The 22,532-nt window shown below is 40.8% G+C and overlaps 1 protein-coding gene across 1 annotated transcript; it reads left to right on the top strand.

Moving 5' to 3' along the window:
* Positions 1 to 922: 922 nt before the first annotated feature.
* LOC141798070 (SUMO-activating enzyme subunit 1-like) lies at positions 923 to 21,064 on the top strand. Its single transcript, XM_074679852.1, has 9 exons — positions 923 to 1,017; positions 1,660 to 1,771; positions 3,536 to 3,709; positions 7,261 to 7,406; positions 7,616 to 7,718; positions 9,461 to 9,566; positions 15,044 to 15,188; positions 17,300 to 17,369; positions 20,836 to 21,064. The coding sequence occupies exons 1-9, from the start codon at positions 926 to 928 to the stop codon at positions 20,926 to 20,928; spliced, it is 1,041 nt and encodes a 346-aa protein (XP_074535953.1). The 5' UTR covers positions 923 to 925; the 3' UTR covers positions 20,929 to 21,064.
* The last annotated feature ends 1,468 nt before the right edge of the window (positions 21,065 to 22,532 follow it).

The following is a 22,532-nucleotide window of genomic DNA, read 5'->3' as shown; positions in this document are numbered from 1 at the left end:
GTGTGTTGGACTGGGGGAAGCAAATAGATGCATGAAGTTTCCATGGTAAATTCAGTGAAGTATTTAGCAAGAGACAATTTTCTGTGTTAATGTAAAAATAAATTGTTGTCGCGGTTAAACTACAGAATTATGCGAATGAAGTGAAGACTTGAAAACGCATGATTAACTTTTGTTTTTAGTCAGTTGTTTGCAAATCTGTTTTTGAATGTTGATTGTTTATCTGTTGTTTCTCATCTAGCTCTGGAAACTGGTAGTTTAACCGTTTTTTGTTTTATGATTCTTATGCATAAGGAACCACAGGGTAAGTAAAGCAACTGAAAAAAAATATAAAGATGTAAGCATTAATATAATTGAATGGTCTTTTATAAATTTCACTGATGTCTTGTTTCACAGTGTCCCCTCGCTTCTTTTCCCAAAGGCAGATCAAATCTGGAGGTATCTGATCCTGCGAGACAAAACTCGGGGAGAAAATACCCCAATCACTGCCTTGATCGATTGTCTTGTATCATAGATTAAACAACTGTATGTTTGATTGAAATCTACAATCTGTCAAGTTTCATTTTGAGATTGATTTACAGTTAAAAAGTGACTTTGAGTCTCCTCTTTTCACATCTGTACGTGGACACACACGGATTTTGCATCTAACGTGAGGACAGATACATTCTATTGCATGAAACAGCATAGTAGTAATGTAATAAACAATCTTCAACGTTTCAATATGATATTTAAAAAATAATGAATACATAAAAAAAACTAAAATCGTAATAAAACGGCCAGGCACATCTTTTGTTTGTTCCCTCAACGTCATCATTCTGCGACCATTCAGCGGGACTGTCTCTGCGTTTGAATCAGTTTCATCTTTAGCTGCACAAAAATAGCTCATTTCATCATTTTTCGCTAATTTTAGAGAGCGAAAATTATCGATATGATCGAGAAAGAAGACCCGGTCATCACCGAGGAGGAAGCGGCTCAGTACGACCGACAGATCCGGCTGTGGGGACTGGATGCCCAAAAGAGGTCAGCTAGCTCAGTTAGCCACCCAGAGGCTAATCCGTGCAGAGAGGAGATTTCCAGCTGCACCAAAGTGTTTGAGCCTGATTTAATGACAGCTAAGATATAACTGTCTATAGAGACTGAAAGAAAATATTACAATATTACTAGAGGAAGTGATACCTTCCGATATCAGATTGCTTTTCTCTTTTTTTCATACGTTTTTACATCACAAAGGAAAGTTGCATTTAACCCCAAAACAATAGAAACACTATCATTGTTTTAATGTCCCTAAGCATGTTTTGAAAAGCAAGTTGTTAAAGATTACTCAATCTCTTAATGTTCATTAATGTGTAGTTTCCTGTAGTTTATTTAGTTTATGATGTGAAATTACTCTTTTCAGGTGCAATAGGTAATATATTCAGAAGTTGTTATGGCAGGCACTGGCTTGACTTGTTTGATGTGTATGGATTATGTTCTGGTTTTATATTGTTGATGAATATCTCTTCATGTTAATGGGACCATATTTAGTGTAAGTTTATTATTGAAATCAGATTGACCATGTCATTCAAAGTTTGCTTTACAATTACAATCCAAAGCATATTTTTAATTTTCATCACATTAGCACAAAGTGATCTTCTTCACGTTTCTTTCTGTTGTCTTCTGCAGATTGCGAGGGTCCAGAGTGCTCCTGGCAGGGTTAGGGGGTCTGGGAGCTGAGGTGGCCAAGAATCTGATTCTGGCTGGAGTCAAGGGACTGACAATGCTGGATCATGAAACGGTAAACCTGCTCACACTGATACCCTCACAAACACATGATTGTGTTTTCAGCTGTTATCAGGGCAGGATGTCACATAAGGAGCAGTTCAGTTTAGTTTAGTTTAGTTTAGTTTAGTTTATTCACACACACAAACAATACAATACTTGGAGTATACAATAAGCATCTATTCCTCATTATTATTATTATTATTATTATTATTATTATTTTTATATACAAAGGGGTCTCCCCAAGGAAGCTATTTAAAGCTTTTAATAGGGGCCCTGGTTTCCTGTGAATATAGGATATTGGCCAGATATCCTCAAAACATGGACAACATACAAATAGACAAACAATAAACAATAGACAATCTCAGTATTCTGGTTACATTGAATTAATGTGAGTTAAGGTAACAGTGTTGGCTAAGGAAGATGAAGGTATTCATATAATATATTGATCAGCACATTAAATACTACACATACTTTTCTAGAAGGTGGATTTTTAATTTTTTCTTGAAGGTGGAGATGGAAAGTGACATTTTTAGTGTTTCATCAAGCTCGTTCCAAATCCGTGGTCCTTTACATACAATGATAAAGCTTGACCATTTTAGCCTTCGTTTTTTTCCAGCAGTTAGACTCTTACTCCTGGTGGTATAGGTGTGCCGAGGAGCACAGATTGGGCTGAGGTTTAGGGTTTAATTTGTGGACAGTCTGGTACATTACACAGGCTTTCTGTAGGTGGTTGTACTCACTAAGCCTCAGAAGGTTGTAGCGGTGGAAAATCTGTTTTGTGGATGCATTAAATTCAGACCATGTTAAGGCCCGTATGACTTTTTTTGGAGTATCTCAAGCTTTTTTAAGTGAGCTGGAAATGTATTACACCATATAATATTGCAGTATTGTAAATAAGGTTCGAATAGAGATTTGTACAAAATGAGAAGTGTGGAGAGAGGGAGATAATGTCTCAACTTAAAAACAGGGCAGCATATGTAGACAGTTTGTTTGTGAGGGCTTTGATATGTTTTTAAAATTAAGAAACTCATCCCCAGGAATTTTGTAGAGCTGACACTTACAATATTTTGTCCATTTATTTCAAGGGAAATTTGTTTAATGTCATCTTTTTTATGGGAGTGGAATACAGTGTCATTTGTTTTGTTGATTTAAACCATGTGTCTATTTTCACTAATTCACTCTTTATGATTTGTTCCAGTGTGTTTGGGTTTTTGTGGGAAAAAAAACAAATTTGTGTCATTTGCAAATAATACTTTGTTTAGTATGGATGCAGAATTGACAAAGTCATTTATGTACAAGATGAAAAGGTATTGATTAGGATGTCAATCTGAATTGTATCCAAAGTTTTAGACAAATCCAAAAAAAGCAGACTCCTGGGTTTCAGCTTTAAAGACATGTTTGGGTGAATTATTTATGACCTGTAAAACTTAAAGATGGCTCCTTGTAAGTTCAGCCTCTACGTTAATGCTTCTTCATGTCCACTAGGTGGTGCCTGTAGCAAATTGACAGTCTTTACTCTTCACAATACTCAGTGACTTCGTGCCATTAACCCTCACTACAGTCACTGACTTTACATTTGAGTCTGGCTTTTGTTCACTTGTTGAACTGGATTTCAGTGTGTGTCTGGTTCTTTCCATGACTTTTCTCATTTCTTCACCTGAATAAATCACTGTAGCTCAGGCATCCCACAGTGGTAATGGAGTTGAACTGTAAAAGAGCTCATAAACAAAAAGCCCGCCCTCTCTCTGATCTGCTTCTCTGGTTTTGTCTCCACCAGGTGTCTGAGGAGTCGTGTCGAGCTCAGTTCCTGGCTCCGGTGACGGCTCGGGGTCAGAATAGAGCCATAGCTTCTCTGGAGCGAGCGCAGAACCTGAACCCCATGGTGGAGGTCCACGCCGACTCGGACAGAGTTGAAAACAAACCAGATGACTTCTTCCTGCAGTTTGACGCCGTAAGTGGAACTAAACATTCACACCGTGCATTATTATCTAATGACTGGGCTGCAAAGGGTGATTTCTGTTCACACTAAACCTGCATTTTTTGATGTGAGGTAAAGAAGTTAAAGAAAAGCTTTAGTGTGTCCACAGTCACAGAAACGGTGTAACTGATGGTTAAAGAGGAGTGTGGTCTTTGTCACTATCAGCTGTTTAGAGCTGCACCGCTCAGACTGACCACTAGATGTCACCTGAAGCTCACATCTAAAGCTGAATCACTTGTTTTGCTCTCCCCGGCTGCAGGGCAAAAACACGTGCACCAAGTTTATCTCTTTACCATCATGATGCAATGTTGACTCGAGCTCAGTTTCTCCCTCCGTCTCTAATAATGTTTACATTTCATCCCTGCGCCGACTGGTTGGAGGTCTAATTACCCTGATCATGACAAACTGGGACCAGCAGCAGTAAAATGCCTGTGTTTGCCTTATATGGCTGTGTAGGATTTACAGCAGGGCTTTGTGGGTGGAGGAAAGTGATAATGACACGTTCACTTGTCTGTAAAAAAAAAAAAAATCAGGGGGCAGAGCTATTTTTGTTTGCTGTTAAATAGTTGGCATTCATGCTGCAGTGAAAAGTCCCCAAACCAACCGCTGCACTGAGCATCAGCTGACTGAGGGAGGCAGGTTTTACCTCAGGTCTTAGCTCCTGGTGAAACAGTCATCTTTAGGTTTAGGAGCTGGTTTTCTTTAAGTTTGCTCTCAGACAGTGAGGAGTGTGAGGAGATTTACACACTTTGACCTTCTGCTCCGGCCTTAAAGCTGCCACAGGTGTGCAGGAGGCAAACCCACCAGGTGACTCAGTGATTGACAGATTAGTCCAGGGGTCTGCAACCTTTACTTTCATGAGAGCCGTTTCCCCTCAGCTCACCTGGATGACAGTCATTCAGGAGCCACAAAATCTACTTCATCTTCAAAACAATGATGAGAAAGTAAAAAAATTGTAAACATAGTAAAACTTGTGAAAAATTATCAAAACTAGAAGTTTTTGTGTTCATAAAATTGTACATGTGTTGTCTTGTTTTTTTATATTTATTATAATTTGCAGATATATAAAATAAATAAATAAATTTGTAATGTTTTTCATTTCTTAAATTTGCTAAATTTATGAAATTTCAATCGGTTGCAAAATTTCTGCAAAATTTAACATGTCAAATTTTGTAAAATAAAAAAAAGGAATTCAAAAATAATAAGAAAAATATTGAAAAAATTTCCAAAATTCTGAAATTTTGAAAATTTGCCAAATTTTGAAAATTTGCAAAAAAGAAAAATTTTGCAAAAAATGAATTCAAATAATTAGCAAAATTTTACAACTTCAAAAAAGTTTTATTTTTTTTTTTTATAAATTTCAAAAAAACAATTTAAAAAAATGTGAAAATATTGTAAAAATCTCAACAAATGTAAAGCTTTATTGACAGAAGTGATGCATATTCAGTATAACAAATGTTAACCCTTGATTTTATTTAGTGTAAATGTCTTTAATTATCATTGCCCTCTATAAGAAAAAAAATCTTTATTTTAATCATATTTTTAAAGCTGCAAGGAGCCACTTCAGAGGAGTCAAAGGGCCGCATGAGGGTCCAGAGCCGCAGGTTGAACACCCCTGGTTTAGTCTGTTGTCAGTATTCACCTCCACGCACAGACGTACACACAGTCTGGATCTCTGTTTCCCATCCTGGCTGAAGGCAGACATCATCAGAAGAATAACACAGAGAGGGTTTCACTCCTGTTTTGTCTGAGTTGTCGGCAGTTTCTCCCCTCAGGGGGTGTGAAGTAAAGGTTGGGAGCAGGGAGGAGGGGGAGAGCCGTGAGAGGAGGACAGAGGAGGATGAAAGTAGGACAGAGTGAAGTGAGGACAGTGAGAGATGGATTTAACAGGACAGAGAGGGACGGTCGCTTTCTGAGGATGGAGATAAAATGTAAAAACTAGAAAGCAGAGAGGGGGTTGGAGCGTGGTCACAGTCTTTCTACCAGAGTCCTGAGCACAGAGGGACCAACACTCTGCTCTGTTTGCAGCAAACAGCAAACTTTGAGTCGTTGTGGTTCAGACATGACAGAAGTACGGCGCTGATGACATCATGACATGACAGCCATGACACGACCGTGTTCGCTGTGTCTTGCTCAGGCTCCTAAGGAAGACGTGTCCTCGTCACGCGCTGACCTTGAAAGAAGCATTCACGCTTTTATAAGCTCACTCATAGATTACTGTAACGCTCTTTATGTCGGTGTTTCCCAGTCTGCCCTGAGCCGCCTTCAGCTGGTGACATGTTATTTTACTTTGTCTTCTTTTATCAGTTTTTATCTGGTTTTATTTTCCTGACGTGCCCCATTGTTGCTTACCAATAAGCCTAAATTATTGGTATTCAAGCTTGGACTCCAAAAATAACCATGAATATTTATTTTCCTCCTCACGACTGTCCTCAGAGTTATACAATAGAAGAGAATAGAGTAGAATAGAGTGACTTTATTGATCCCAAACTGGGAAATTGTTGTGATCACAGCAGAAATTGATGAAGTAAAAGAAAAATACAAAAAATGAAAAGAATGAAATAAAATAAATACATAAAGACTTTGGTAACAATAAAATACAACAGTTAAGATTGTGGCAGAAATATACACCAGATATGCATTAACGTCGCTGCCAGTTTCAAAAAGAGAAATTAAATACAGCATTAAAGCAAATCACACGATCTCAGGAACATGTCCTAAACTTTGGTAGTGATGAAATAATTTCTCTTTTTTTTTCAGAAAATTGTCCTTTAATAAGTCTTTTTACTTGTTGTGGGAGTGTCAATAAACCTGCCTTTAGTTTCATTTATTCATCAAGCTGTATTCCTCCTCAGCTCACAGGATTTATGTTAAAGTGCAGAATAAAACTGTTAAAGAGGGGTCACCAACAACAACTCAAAGACTTAAAAAGGTGTTGAAATCAAACTCAGGATTTTAGCATATACCCTGTTAACCAATAAAGTGTCAATCAATCAATCAATCTTAATTTGTATAGCCCCAAATCATAACAAACATTATCTCAAGACACTTTACAAGAACATGAACGGGTCTCATCCTGAGTTTTAGGTCTCAGAGCAGAAAGCAACAGAGGCTGTCAGAGCTTCCCAGAGGTTTATAGGATCAGTTTCATATGTCAGGATGGACCAATCACTGATCACCCACAATTAAGGAAAACAGCACCAATCGATCGGCTAACTGATCAATCAGTGCATGTTGAAATAAGACATTTCTACTGAGATAAAGACATGAACACTTGCTGAGATCTCAGTTTTTACAGGTGGAGTTTATTTCATGAATCTCAAACGTGAAACTTGAGATGTTTGTGTCATAGTTTGCTGCAGCTCTCTTCAGTCAGACACAAAGTGAAGCAGATCGTCTGTCTCTGGTGAAGACGCTCAGACGGCTGCTGTGTGTTTACCTTAACCTGAAGCTGACCTCCTCCCTGATCCTCCTCCTCCAGCGCCGTGCGTTGATCCTCCCTTTCTCCCTGCGTCTCTCCTCAGGTGTGTCTGATGGGCTGCTCCAGGGACCTCATGGTTCGGGTGGATCAGCTCTGCTCTCAGCACAGCATCAAGGTCTTCTGTGGCCACGTCTACGGTTACTATGGTTACATGTTCTGCAACCTGGGCAGGGAGCACAGCTACGTGGAGTGAGTGTTTACCTCGTCACAGCCTGGTCGGTTAAACAGACGATAAGGAGTGATGCTCGTCTGCAGCTCTGTGTCGACCTGGAGCTGGATTAAAGAAACACTTTGTGCTGCGTTTAACGTTCAGCGCCCAACAGACTGTTCCTCACACAGCGTTAGAGCGTCTCAGGGTTTTTCTGATTTATTCATCCTCACCTTCTCTCTCCTTAAAGGGAAAAACCCAAAGTGGTCAAACCCAAAACTGAAAACTCAAACGACGGCCCGGAGGCAAAGAAAGCCAAAGTGGACGCCAACGAGACCACCATGGTGAAAAAGGTACGACCACAAGACCAGAGTTCAACCACCCTGAGACGTGACACCTGAGACAGTTTTTACCGCTTACTTTTAGTAATTTATCTGATTTGATTTGATTTAGCAGAAAAATGTCTTAGTTGAAGATATAAAGAGAGAAAACGACACCTGAAGTGTTTTTAAAGAGCTGGAAAAATGAGAAAAGAAAGAGTTACTTTTTAGTTTCTTGTGTAGAAACTTTATTCTCGCTCCAAGAAGTTTGATGAGGAAGATTTCTCATGGTGAAATAAAACATTTCTCCACTCGCTTATCAAAAGCACAAGGTAGTTTAATTTCTTTTAGTGCACTTTTGGCTCGTAGGAGAATTTTGTTGAATTGGAAGGATGTACGCCCACCTGTGTATGGGCTTTGGGTCAGAGATGTTATGTATTACATTCAGTTAGAAAAGATAAGACACACACTAAAAGGTTCTGTCCAAAAATGTTATGATATTTGGAAACCTTTTCTTACCTATTTTGAAGGTGTAGAGGCAAAAGACATTGTGGTATAAATGTTTATATTATTATTATTGTTACTTTGTCTGGCTGGCTGGGGTTGAGGCTGGGTTTTGGGTTTGAACAAAAAAATATATATGTTCAATGATTGTTTTTTCACATTGTGATGATCCTTTTTTCTTAATAAACAGACCTTGATTAAAAAGAAAAAAGTATTGAACACACCAAAAAAAAAAAAAAATACATTTCTCCACTGGTCACATGAATCAGGCTCATACAGAGACAGTTTTTATTTAAATTAAGACATAAACATCGACCTGGTTTCACTCATAGTAAAAAAGGTGCACGTGGAGACTCTGCTGAGACACATGGGCTGTAATTGTTAGTTAGTTATTAGTTAGTAATAAGTTGGTTATCAGTAATGACCTGAATCAGTCTCATCCTGTCTGTCAGATGGAGGTTTAACAGAGTGTAACACTCATGTCCGTCACTGCATTACATCAGAAAAAGGGGATGATAGTCTTTGTTTACTCTCAAATTTGACTTTCTGTACTTTGAAAATAACCCTGTAACCTCTCCTGTTTTTTTAATCAACTCATGTCACCACCATGAGTTGTTATAAACAAAAAACACTTTCTTTCAAAGACGTGTTCTTTAATGTCCGAGACAGCAGACGTCTCAATAATTAGATAAAAAAAAAACACAAAATACTCTAACGAAAACTATACTTTCCCTGAAAACTGTCCTTTTTATTTTGAAGAAAAAAAAAGTCCTCCTTCGCCTCCCTGCACTTCCTGCCCTGAAGGTTTGGGCTCTCAAAAATCCACAAAAAACCCGAAAAATAGTCCACAAAAAATGATCGATCAAAATTGAAACACTGGTATACCAGTAAAAAAAAACTTTCACCCAGGTCTGTGAAGGAATATCCACAGCCACGCGGCTCCTTTGTCCTCTCCTCCACGTGTACATCCAGGGATAGGTCAGAGGAGAGGAAACAACCTCCACAGGAATAACCACAGCTCAACGTCTTAACCATATTTTTTGTTACTCAGTTCTTTGTTTTTTTTTATTGTTTTTTTTTCCATTTCCCTAATTTTTTATTTTTTAGCAAGGTGACCCTGTCAGTAGAGTTTTTTCAGGGGTCTGATTACGCTCAGCTCAGTCTATGAAATACTGTCTAATAATAAAACGACCAACCAATGGGATGAGTAACTTTAAGCACATCTTTAAACGTTATTAATTTGATGATATATTTTCTCTCTGACCAATCAGACGATGAGTTTCTGCTCCCTGAAAGAAGCTCTGGAGGTGGACTGGACCACTGAGAAGGCCAAAGCCGGTCTGAAGCGAACCCCCGTGGACTACTTCCTGCTTCACGGTATTTACAGCATCTTTTCCTGACGTTAGAGCAGAGTTTGGAGCTTTTAAAGGAAATTGTAATTTCTTTAGGGATGGGAATTGATAAAATGTTGTCAATACCGATGCCCTTATTGATTCTGCTTATCGATCTGATTCTTTATCAATCCCCTTATCAGTTCCTGTTGGGAATTTTCTTGGTACAAAAAGTATCTTTACAGGTTTTCTGTGTCAACAACATTTAACTGAGTTTATACTGTAAGTGAATCAAATGTAATTGGTCCCTGAGTCTGGATATTTCTGGGCAGAATTAAACAGAAACAGGTCAAAATTTCACACAATGTGACGTTGATGTTCTGTGTTGTAATATATTCATAATTCAAGTAGGCCATCTAGTGTCTCAAAGTGGTTATAGCAATGGTTTAAGTTGTTTGGAACCTTTCCGTCAGCCTTTCATTAGCCTGTTAGCTTGTAGCATTTGAAATTCTCAGTATTTTTTACAAAGAGTTGATGTGATATGTTTCTGTGATGAAAGTTGAAATTCTATTCTGAAGCTGAAGTTATACTGATGTATGCTAACTGCTAGCATATCAATGCAGTTTCCCATATACGTTAGCATCAAGCTAGCTCTATTTTGTTATTTTGGTGAATAAGGTGATTTATACCATTTTGAATGTGCTGAATATGAATCTCCTGAGAGAGAGTGATGAACATTTCTTTATGAAGTCAGTTCTTCAGGAAAACTTCAAGCGGAAAATCCTGAATCAGAGTTTTCTTGGGAAACGTTAGCTAACTGCTAAGCTAAGCTAGCTGCAGCAGACTAGTCGATGAAAGGCCTGGCAGCTCTGACACAATGTAAAGAATTGATAAGGGAGTCGTTAAGCACAAAGGCTAACGATATCGATGGACTGAAACATTTCTTATTGATTCTCAACAGGAAGTGGTTTTTGATTCCCATCCCTAGTAATGTCTGACACCAACAAACTACCTGTAAGGGTTAAAACAGACAGACATTAAGATGTTGGAGACACTGTAAGTTGTAAACGCTGGTTGGTATTTGAGCTTATGTCAGTGTAGTTTTCTCAGTTTTTAAACCTTAAACTAAAGTATAAAATGTTATTTAGATCAGAGGAAACAAACCTTTGATTTGTCAGGTTTATGTCACAGAGTCAAAGCTCTCTGAGGAACTTTAAATGAAGGAAGCAGACTGATTTTAATTTGTCTTTAATCCATGAAGTCGTACTTTAAGTGGTGGTTACGTGTTTGTGATTGAGTCTGTATTAACACTTGGTGTCTGACTGGGTGGAGGAGGAGGTGGAGGAGGAGGTGGAGGAGTATCTGAGAGGTCTGCTGAGCTTCCTGTGTGGGAGGAAAGACACAAACAGAGTTTCCATAGAGAGAAATAAAGAGGAGGAATCCTGAAAGCTCTGAAAAAAGGACAGAAAACAGAAACTGAGAGCGTGGAGGATCTCTGCTTTAAATTTCTCTTTAGGCTGACGATCCATCAGAGCAGCGCTGGTTTGTTTGTTTGATTGTTTGTTTGACAGAAAGTTTATCGTGTCTAAAGATGGAGCAGCTCAGAGTCAATCAGTGGATGTGAACGTCGTCAGCTGATGAGGACGGTTAAACCTGAAGGAAACTTTGACCCTCAGAGAGCGTATGAAAGGTCACTTCCTGTTTCCAGCCCGTTTACGCCTGATGACCTTCTCTTCAGAGCGGTTACTGCGGCGCCCGTCACCTGGCCCTGTACCATCCTCGCCCTGTGCACGCCACTTTCCATCACACGCCGTCCATGACCAGTCATGTGCACCGAGCAGAGAACAGAGAACAGAGACACGGCGAGCAGCAGGCGCACGCTGGCAGGCTGAAAAAAACAAACTAACGCAAAGAGCAGAAACATCCAGGAAATGGTCAGTTAGCGGCGTTAGCTGTGTGGGTTAATGACAGGATGCAGTTGATCAATGACTCTGACTCTGCTCCAGGAAACAAACATTAAAGTTTTCTGTTTGGACCTGAGCGTTTACAGGTTTTCTATCAGCACAGAGACAAAGTGTGGATCTGTAGTAGTCTGCTGGACAGGAAGATCTAAAGTTTCTCTGGATGTTTTCATCTCAGCGTTGACCTTCAGCCTTACTCTCTCTCCACCTGAAACCCGTCTCAGCAGCCTCGCCCGTCTCCAGGATGACGTCAGCTTGATTTGTTTGTTGAGGTGGAAAAAAAAAACGTCTCGATGTTGTTTTTATGTAGTGATGTGAGACAGGAGGAGGGTGATTATTCCTCCGCTGCTGATGCTAAAATTGGAGCCAGCGGTTGTTGTTTTGAGGCGAGCGATGAGGAAGTGGCTCTTCCTCTGTTACAACTGCTTCCTGTCTCACTAAGAACAGAGATCTGAACCGCACAGCGTGTGTGTGTGTGTGTGTGTGTGTGTGTGTGTGTGTGTGTGTGAGCGTGTGTTATCTTTTGATTTAATTTCCAGTATTAAAAAGCTTCATTACAGAGTCATGAGAAAAGCCGAAGCAGACACAGAAACATTAGATTAATCACAGATATCAGCGCGTGGGAACAAAGTCAGATTTATTATCAGAGTCTAACACATGAGGAAAAACAACAACCACACAGAGTCATCATGTGACGTAAAGTTACTGAAAACCAAAGTAAAAAGTCCTGTTTATAAATTATTCTGTGAACGTTCAGGCTGTTTAAGCTCTAAATCAGTGTTTCCCAATCCTGGTCCTGGAGGACCCCCTGCCCTGCATGTTTTAGATGTTACCCCACTCCAGCACACCTGATTCAAATGATCAGCTCGTTATCAGGCTGGAGCAGAGCTTGATGACGAGCTGATCATTTGAATCAGGTGTGTTGGAGTCAGGACCATCTGTCTTTTTGGACCAATATTTTTTCTTATGGGCTGTGAACAAACAGTAGCTGTGTCCCAGCTCAGGGGCTGCAGCCCACGGAGGCTGGATTTGTAGACCGGTTAAGTCACAGCGGTGCGTCTGAGGCTGTCCCAATACGGAGGCTCCTCCAAATGCGGCCGACGAATCCGTCCTCCGTTTCGGGGGCCACGAAGGACGGGTTCGGTGAATCCTTCATAGCCCCACATATCCCAAGATTCATTGCGCATGAACGCCGAACATAATGGACACGTCCAAACTCCAAAAGGAGTCCTGATTTATCCACATATGAAAGATTTCTGGCAACAACTATGTGATTGTGTTTCTAAAACATCAAAGAATATTTAGTTTTTCTGTGTGAAAATATGTTTGGGCTCTTTTCAAGTAATATACTTAATATAAAAACAGTTCTTTATAAATCATCTCATTATTGTATAAAATATGTTCAAAATTGTAAATTTTCTTGGGAAAAAAACTTGATGTTTTTTAATTTTTTTACAGGGAATTCAAAAAAGACATTAAATCATTTCAGCAGCTTGTATTTTATACTTATTTATTTATCATCCCCCCAGCACTTGATCAAATGTTGAGAATGTACGTTGTTGCCTTACTCTCATGTAAATGGTGGTTATACACTATATCAATAGGGATAATAATAATAATAATAATAATAATTACAGTAATAATAATACTAATAATAATAATAATAATAATAATTACAGTAATAATAATACTAATAATAATAATAATAATAATAATAATAATAATAATAATAATAATTAGAATAATAATAATAATAATAAAATAATAATAATAATAATAATAATAACACAAAGTAATAAAAAGATAGTAAAAATCATCCTGTTTTAAATGTGAGGTTTTGGTTTACGTGTTTTTAAAGGTAATGTAGCCTGACAGGTGAGGGCGGCGCTGTGTGACGTTGAGGGTGACAAACAGGAAATGCTTCATAGACCAGACCATCTCAATTCAGTTCGGCCTTTGCGGTCTACACAGGCAACAAAGACCGGGTCCTTCGTAGGCTGCAGCCCCTGAATTGGGACACAGCTATTATCTGACTGATCATCATCACTGAGACATCGTCAGGGAAAAGTAGAAATGTGTGAAAATGGAATCGTTCATACTGAGCACTTTGAAGGATGTTTTTATATTTATTTTTTATTTGCTCCCACCTCTTTTCCCCACTGCTCTTGCATCAACACAAACTGCCTGTAATGAGCGTTTTCCTTGGGATCTGTAGGAAAGTGACTCTTTCTAATGATGAGGTGGGATATGATGCTGATCACACACACACTGACTGACACCATGAATGAATAAGGACCTGACTGCCCGTGTCCTCACATGATGAGATAGGATTTATGCTGAATAATAGACTCAACTTTTTTGCACTTTTTTTCTAATTCACCTGAAATGTTCCCCTGATTATAAATTCACTCTGACGACGACCAGCTGTAAACTCTAACGAGGACTTTAAACAGACTTTTATCCTTTAGCTCTAAGCTCAGTTTCTGTTAGTAAACAACAGCAGTCTGAGCCTGTCGGTGGTAAGGAAAGCGCTTTGAATAAACCGGCTTTCATTTCTTTTCTTACCCCTCAGCTAACACAGTGTCAGCCCTGTGTCTGTGGAGCTGAGTCTCTGGATTTGTTAATCCTGTAAATATCAGAGTGTGAAAACAATAAACTGTTTACTCTCAGTGTGACCTTCACACTGAAATATTTCCTCTGCTTTATTCTGACACCTCTACACGTGTGTGTGTGTGCAGAGATCAAATCATTTTTCCGTGCTGTGCCCGTCATTAGCTCCTCTTATGAAACTCTGCTGAGATTTTTCTGCCCGAGGGTGAAACGTTTGTGCCACGCTTTAACTTTCTACTGACACCGCTGAGTGATAAAGGGCAGAGCCAGGATGATTCACAGCTTTAATTCATCTGTGTGTGTGTGTGTGTGTGTGTGTGTGTGTGTGTGTGTGTGTGTGTGTGTGTGTGTGTGTGTCTGTGTGTGTGTGTGTGTGTGTGTGTGTGTGTCTGTGTGTGTGTGTGTGTGTGTGTGTGTGTGTGTGTGTGTGTGTGTGTGTGTGTGTGTGCCTCGCTGGTGGAAATGGCCGTGGGAGGACTTCCTCTTGTGGTTGAAGTTAATGGACGAACAGGAAACGTGGGGGCGAGGTGTTGATGTGTGGCAGAGTGCGAGGAGTGTGTGTGTGTGTGTGTGTTTGAATCATGACCAAATAAAGTGTGTGTTTGTGATTGTCAGCCGACCCTGCAGCTGACACAGGAAGCGCTAATGTTTCCTTACTGAGCATGTGCAGCAGGATTTATGCAACGCCCTGGTGTGATTGGCTGCAGGGAGACGATCTTAATCACATGAAAGGTTGATGGTGCAACGGCACGCTGATGGTATCGAGGTCTGAGGAAGGCAGAGGATGAAATGATGTCTTTCCATGAGGCTGAGCTGAGCGTGTCGTCCTCTTAATGCGTGTTCAACCATAAATGTTATTAATGTTCACGGTTTGGAAAAAGTTGCTCCTGACGTCTCTCTGCAGGCTCAGAGCTGATCTGTTTCTCTCTGTATCTCGTCTCCATCTCCACAGTTCTGCTCAAGTTTCGTACGGACAAAGGCCGTGACCCTGACCCACAATGCTTTGCAGAGGACTGTGAGACCTTGAAACAGATCCGTGGAGATGTCCTGGAGGCCTTGGGGGTGGGCAGCGACCTCCTGAGCGAGGACTTTGTGAGGTATGAAGCTTGTGAGGGTTTCAGAAACGACTGACGGAGAGTCTCATGTTTAAATCAGTCTGATCAGTTTTTAACTTTTTAATAACAGTCATCATAGACGAACTGTTGGAGCTTTGTGAGTTCACAGGATCATCCAGCCTCACTTTTCGACTCCTGACTCCAATCAAGTCCAGTTACTGTAGACACATAAACTCCTGTTTGATAGAAGGTTAAAAACCTGAAGATGGAAGGTGTCAGGTTTTTTCTGGTGCAGACGCTGCTTTGACCCCCGACCATAACCATTTACTGCAAAAAAGACAAAAATTTCCCCCAGAAAAACTTAAAAAAAAAACTTTTGATTTTCATTTTTCAAACAAAAATCTTACAAATAGTATATCCACATTAGTTTTACAGAATATACGAAACAACAAGGAGAAAAAAGGAAAAATTAGAATAAAATAAAAATAAACAATAAAAAAAAAAATAATAATAATAATAATAATAATAATAATAATAATGATGATAATAATAATGATGATAATAAAACAAAAATAGGACAAAAAAAAAAAAATAAAAAAAAAAATATATATATATATATATATATATATATATATATATATATATATATATATATATATATATATATATATATATATATATGTATATTTATTTAAAAATAATGGTAAAATAGAGTAAGACCCACAACAGGCCAGTTATCACCTGGGGCCTCTATGTAGTTGTAGAGTCGTAAAAATCTGTTTTTAGTCATTATTGAATGGGTCTTTACATGTATTGATTGATTTATTTTGTTGAGTTTCATTGTTGGACTCTTTCCCAAAGTGTGTTTCCATCAGTTCAGAGGATAATAAAGTCTGTCTGATCAGTAATCTGTATTTGTTGTTGGGATTATCTCCTGACAGTGATATGAGGGAAGAGCAAACCCAACTAACCCTGACCTCAAACTGTGAACACAACATTACTTTGTATTTGTTATGGAGTTAAACCAAATTCAAAGGTGCATTAAAGACGTGAATTTCCTTACACCTCATTAAAAAATGAGTCAAACAGTCCCTAAGAAGTTAAAAGAAGCAGAATTAAAGCTGTAAACAGTGTTGGTCTCCTGTCCCTAACGATAGTTTCACCTCCTCTGACAAGATTCCATCCCTTTATAATGTGTGTTTTCCCGCCTTCAGTGAGTCACATGACCAGCTGCACGGAACTGTCAGTCACTGTGACATCATCACCACCTGCTGCCCTCTCAGGAGAGAAACTGACTGAAGTTCTAGAATCATCTCCTCATAGCTGCCACAATTTTAACAAAATCTTTATAAAATCAGATGATTTCATAGTAAATTTCATCAGGAATCCATCCATGACATTTTTAAAGCTGTACCACTTTGACTTTTTTGTGTAGAGGCCAAACTGCTGCAGCTTGTGTGGAGCTGGATCCTCCTCTCCCATTCATTCCAACAGGGGGAGCTGAAAGAGCTTCTTTGGGGTTCACCAACTTTGAGGGCTCGCTATTCAAAAACTGTTTGAGAAACAACAAATTCATACAGAGCTTTTGTAAAGCAGGGTCCACTCTGTCAGCTGAGAGAATTTCAAGCTGGTACCATTTATGGCCTAGGAGAAGATAACTTTTGTTTGTGACCCAAAAAAGTGGGCTAACTTTATTTTGAAAGGCAAATTTACAGGGGTGTCTGCGTATAATTTGTGTGTCTCAATGAGACAAACATTTTGACGTTGGTTTGATCTCTATGACATTCCTACTGCTAATCAGAGCTGTTTTAATGTGCCTAGGTGGCGCAGGAGAGCACATTTTGGTTTGTTGGGCTGAGCCTGTGAATGTTTCCCTTTACTAATGCAGAAAAAACGGCCTCAGTCATGTGACCATACTAAGAAGACGCTTTAAGTAGACAGAGGTCTAACGACTGCTGGCACCTCCAGGCCTCAGACCAGCTCTGTGTCTGTGTAAAATTAAACTTTTTCATATGTTTGATCTTAAAGCAGAAGCATTCATTAGGACAAACTGCTGTGAGAAAGTAAATACACAGCACAGTCCCTAAAGTCTGCAGACGAGGGTCTCACAGCTTTCAACCAGGTTTAGTGACAGTCTGTCTCTGTGTCCTCAGCTTCTGCTTCTCAGAGATGTCCCCTGTCTGCGCCGTCGTGGGAGGAGTCCTGGGACAGGAAGTAGTTAAGGTAAGCATCAGAAGCTTTGTGGAGTATCTGTAGCACAAACACAGAGCACCAGCCGTCTGTGAGGATCTGATCTGAAGCTGTGAGCGGTGCAGAGAGCCAGCCCGCTCTGATGGAGTCAGTCAGCTGACAGGTGGCCGCTCAGCCGGCTCCTGGGTCGACCTCAGAGAGACGGCTTCTGATAGGATGGAGCCATGCTTTCATGTTGTTTCCTCCAAACCCTGAGCCCACCATCTGAACCTGGAGCAGAACCCAGACCCACCAGACCAGGAGACGGTTTTCAGTCTCTTATGGTCCAGTTCTGGTGAGCCTGTGTGGATTGTAGCCTCAGCTTCCTGGTCTTAGCTGATAGGAGGGTCACTCCTCTGACCTCTGACCTCTGACCTCTGGCACCAACAAGGCTCTTGGTCCCAGAGACCTGCTGCTCTCTGGATATTTGCCCTGTAAACCCTCGAGGTGGTTGATCAGCAGATTGTGAAACCCTCAGAGTTGCTGCCGTGTGATTGGCTGATTGGGTGTTTGCCTTAACGAGCAGCTGAACAGGTGTTCCTGATGAAGAGGCAGGTGGGTGGGTTTGTTTGGGTCTTTTTTCCTGAAGGGTTGGTAATCATGAAGTCATCTGAGGAATGTGTAACAGCCCTGCTCTGTTTCCCGCCTGTTTCCCGTCTGTTTGTGCTGAATTATTGAAACGCTCTTAAATTAGCCGTTGTCTGCGCTGGGCGTCAGGCTGCGGTCTGATTCTCAGACTCTCTGCTCCCTGAGGTCACAGCAGCTGTTGAGATTCTCCTCGCTGATGAAAACAGCATCATTATTTCATGCTCACAGTCCAACGCTGGAAGTTTTCTCAGCGTGTGACCTGAAAACAGGATTCATGGACCACACAGAGCCGACCCCGGCTGAGGCTGAGGCTGAGGCTGAGGCTGAGGCTGAGGCTGAGGCTGAGGCTGAGGCTGAGGCTGGGGCTGAGGCTGAGGCAGGGTTCAGGCTGAGGCTGAGTTCACTTCAGGGAAACAGAGATGGAGTGATGCAGGGAGGGGCAGACGGTAAAGCTTCAGATTACAGCTTCCCGTCCCTCTGATGATGATGATGATGATGATGATGATTGTGATGATGGTGATGATGAAACCTGCTGTAACACCCCGTGTCAGCCGTGTCTCTCCGGGTCAGTCTGCCTGCTGCGGCTCACAGACGTCTGAACCGACCATCCCTCTGAAGACGCTCTGTGCTGTTTTGGCGGCGTGTTGGCGGGAGCTGCAGTCAGCTGATCCAGTCCTCTGAGCTGCACTGACCCAGATAACTGAGCTCTCACTGCCTCTGCTCTCTGCCTACATATCCCATCATGCTCTGGGGCAGCTGTGTATCAGACTCAGCTCAGATCACTGCTGATTAAAGCTGAATGTCTCATCGTAACACTTCTGGACGGTCGGAGCTGTTTTTTTTTTTTCAGGTATCTTTTTATTTATGTAGTTTCACATTTTATGTAAGAACGGAGCTGGTTTTTAATTATTATTATTACCACATATTAATCTGCACTTTCTCTGGGAAAGCAGCTCTGTTTTATTAACGAGGCTGGGAACAGCTGCAAAAACTGAAATCAAAACAAGTGTTTTTGTCTTATTTTAAGTAAAAACAGTCTAATTATATTCAAAATGAGCCACATTCACCTGATTAGTTCAAGAAAATGTCTGATTTCTAGTTGTTTAAAGACTAAATGAGGTCTGAATTGCTGTAACAAGTAAAAAAAATACCGATTGAAGAAGAAAAATTTGCTCAAAAATTAGCTTGAAACTAGAAAAATGACTTAATATAAGTTACTTTTCTCTCTCTTTAAGTCTAATAGGACAATTTTCTGCTGAAAATAAAACAAAAACACCTGATAAGATTTAGTTTTTTTCCAGTGTGACTGATTTCAAGGTATTAAAAAACAGAAAAGACGCTGGTATTTCTTATAAAGCATGAAAAAATCTGAAAATGAGCTCAGAAAAATGTACTTTTAAAGTTTCTTGAAGTGAATCTTCAGTCTTTTCCTCTTTACGAGCAGCTACAGAGCGGTGTTTGTCTCATAACATCTTGAAATGAGACATTTCCCTGCTCCTGTCAGCTGACTGTGGCTCATATTGAGTCAAAGCTCTGATAAAATGAGACAAACAGCGGCTGATCTCAGTTTCTGCTGAGTTCACTTTCTTCAACGTCAAACAGGAAACTTCAGATATTTCCATCACTTCAGTGAAACCTCTGAGTCATAGTTTGCTGAAATCTCTCCTTCCTCTGACACAATGATCAGTTTAATCAGCTCATTAACGTTAAAGAGACGCAGTGAGTGAACAGATAACTGTGGTCAGGAGTTATCTTCCTCAGAAGATGTTTGGGAAGGATTAAAAAGTTTATGAAGAGTTCATGAAGCTGCTCAGTTTTCCTTGAATCAGACCTGAACACAGGCTGAAGTTTGAGTTTTCAGTGTAAAGCTGAAGCTGTTTGTTGTTGAGACTCGATGACTCATTTTATACAGAAAACTCGTCACCACTGAAAACCTGTCGACAAAACATCCCGTGGTGTTAAAGAAGTTTCCCTCTCTGAGATAGAAAGATGATCTGGAGAATGTAAACTGATAAATTATCATGTTTTCCCTTTTTCTGTAGCCTCTTAGCTCCTCCTGCTGCAGTCAGTGAATATTAATCTATTTAATTAAAAACAAGCTGCGTCTGTCAGCTCGTAGTTTGTCCTTAGAGAAATCACAGATGATGATTTTATTCCTGCTGTTCGTTGTTCAGGCTGAGTGCTGAGGGTTAAAGGTCTGCAGGAGTTATGGTTTCTTTTAGGTAAACTCAACCTTCAAACTGGCTCCTCCTCCTTGGCTCAGTGCCAGCTGCAGCCCACACCTACATTTCCGACCATGACTATATGAACACACTGACTAGCCCAGAAACCACCTGTAGCATCACGATTCTATGTGGGAGAGACTAGAGAGCCGTGCACCTGACTTAGCATGTTAGCATAAGCTAACCACAGGTATCTGACACATACCTGGTTAGCTTAAAGCTAACAAACATCGCTCTTCGTCCTGTGCTGCTTTCCAAACTCCTGTAAGTGGAGCTAAGCTTCACCCTCATTTAGGAAAAAGTTTCATCTGTTTGGAGTTTTGTTTCACTTTGGTTGTTTTTCTTTCTCCATGCTACATCTGCTAATGTAGCTGCTCTGATTAGCTTCCTTCACTCACTAACCAACACTCAAAGTCAGTTGCACACTGGGTGTAACCACGCTTACTTTCCGCCCAGAAACGTCCCAACACAACAAAAACATCAACATCCAGGCTGAGGAGGGGGTTGAGGCAGACACAGACACTGACACACATGTGTAGAGGCTCAGAGGAGACGATGGAGCAGGGTTTGAGTTATCGTGTCTCTGAAGAGTTGCTCAAAGAAGTAAACTAACGTGAACTTGTCTCTGTCTGTCTCTGTGTGTGTTTCAGGCGCTCTCCCAGAGAGACCCTCCTCACAGGAACTTCTTCTTCTTCGACGGTCGTAAAGGAAACGGCATGGTCGACTTCTTCGGACCGAAATGAACCAGTGTTACACTTTAAAGCAAACTGTTTGCTCTGTCTGATTATTTATACCAGTCGTTGTTCCACAAATCAAAAGATGAATCTGTTTCACTTCCAGCTTCAGACTCAGATTCACTGTTTTTTTTTTTACATTTGCTAATAAAACATGAAGAAAAGTTTCTGACACGTCTCTGGATTTATTTACAGCTCCCTGTCTGCGTGATATCGAATCAGACTTTATGACCAACAAACAACAGCTCAGGCTGCAGAAACTGAAATATTATCAAGTGTTTTTGTCTTTTTTCTTCTTATTCTAGTTTCAGGCTAATTTTCTCTTCTTCCATTAACTGATTTTTTTGTTACTTGTTACAGAAATTCACAGAAACTGTGAAGTTTGCTCCTGAAGGACGCTGAGGAAATGTTGAGTAATCAGATCGAGCTGCGACAGAAATCAGTGAGTGTGAGAGCTGAAGAGAAAATCAGCTGATGCTGCAGCACAGAGTGTGTGTGTGTGTGTGTGTGACTGTATTTGGTAAAGACCTGGGCTCCTCAGACCAAACATGGCCGTGCTGTGTCTGGGTGTGGGGGCTGCTTGTTGAAACGATCCTGAGGACAGACGTGAAGCGTTTCCTTTCTTTCCCCAATAAGGCAACAACAACAAACAAACAACAGCGTTCAGAGCAGCTCGGGGGGAAACCAGCTCCACGCCTGACGCCTGACTCAGCCCCTGGGCGTGGCGGCTGGTTGAACCTGTGCAACCTGAGCTGCAGAGCCGTGTTTAACCATAGAAGGAAAAAGTGACACCTGCTGTGATGCCGTTAACGTCTGCAGGAGCTGAGAGCTGCGTGCCTGCTGCACGGTCACAGCCGGCGTGGAGGCAGAGCGGGGTCACCCAAAGGTCAGAGCGCTCAGGTGTAGATACCTGCACACGCTTTGTTTAATCAGTGCAGGTTTTCTTCACTTTGCATCAACATTTTCTCTCTGTGTAGTTTTTTTTTTTATCCAACACCAGTCTGCCTGTTTATGACTCCAGCTCCACACACACCATGAGAGGCAACAGTGGAGGAGGCCGCATCCTCCTCACACACACTTCATTTTGTTTCTGAGCTCAGACGCTCAACCATCACTTCCACATTTAAAGCTCTGAGCAGCAGACGCTTTCATCACCACGCCGTCCTGAAAACGCTGAGAGCTTTCCTCCTGAGCCCACACGGAGCACGCCGTGGACTGGACGTGAACCGTCTGAGTCTGGAAGTGTCTGAGCGCTGAGTGAGCTCGTTCACATCGATATGAGAAAGACTTCAGATCGATGTGTTTGGTCGGTTTGTGGAGACAAAAACAGAAAAATGAAGATACAGAGATTTTACTGACAGGAGAGAAAGACGACCTCAGCGTCCTCACCTGACCTTCATCACTCACACATGACGTCTTCATCAACAGATTTACTCCTTGGTTCATGCTTCAGCTGCTGCAGAGAGAGAGAGTGTGTGTGTGTGTGTGTGTTTCTTCAGTTCAGATGTAGACGAGTCTGTTCACACACCAGGTTCATCCTGAGTTCAGAGACAGAAAGAGAGGACGGGAAAAACACCATCACTGCAGACACCACAGCCAGCTACCTATAGTGT

The sequence above is a fragment of the Halichoeres trimaculatus genome, unplaced genomic scaffold (assembly GCF_033239565.1).
Source record: "Halichoeres trimaculatus isolate MK-OKI-2021-1 unplaced genomic scaffold, fHalTri1.1 fHalTri1_scaffold_9, whole genome shotgun sequence".
Lineage (NCBI taxonomy): Eukaryota > Metazoa > Chordata > Actinopteri > Labriformes > Labridae > Halichoeres > Halichoeres trimaculatus.
Note: the sequence above shows the minus strand (reverse complement) of the source record. Positions and strands in the feature narration are given on the sequence as shown.

Excerpts from the sequence above, each read along its gene's own strand:
- LOC141798070 (XM_074679852.1), top strand. The coding sequence starts at position 926 with ATGATCGAGAAAGAAGACCCGGTCATCACCGAGGAGGAAGCGGCTCAG. Across the intron at positions 9,567-15,043 it reads GGACTACTTCCTGCTTCACG|TTCTGCTCAAGTTTCGTACG; the intron begins GTATTTACAGCA and ends CCATCTCCACAG. Across the intron at positions 15,189-17,299 it reads CTGAGCGAGGACTTTGTGAG|CTTCTGCTTCTCAGAGATGT; the intron begins GTATGAAGCTTG and ends CTGTGTCCTCAG.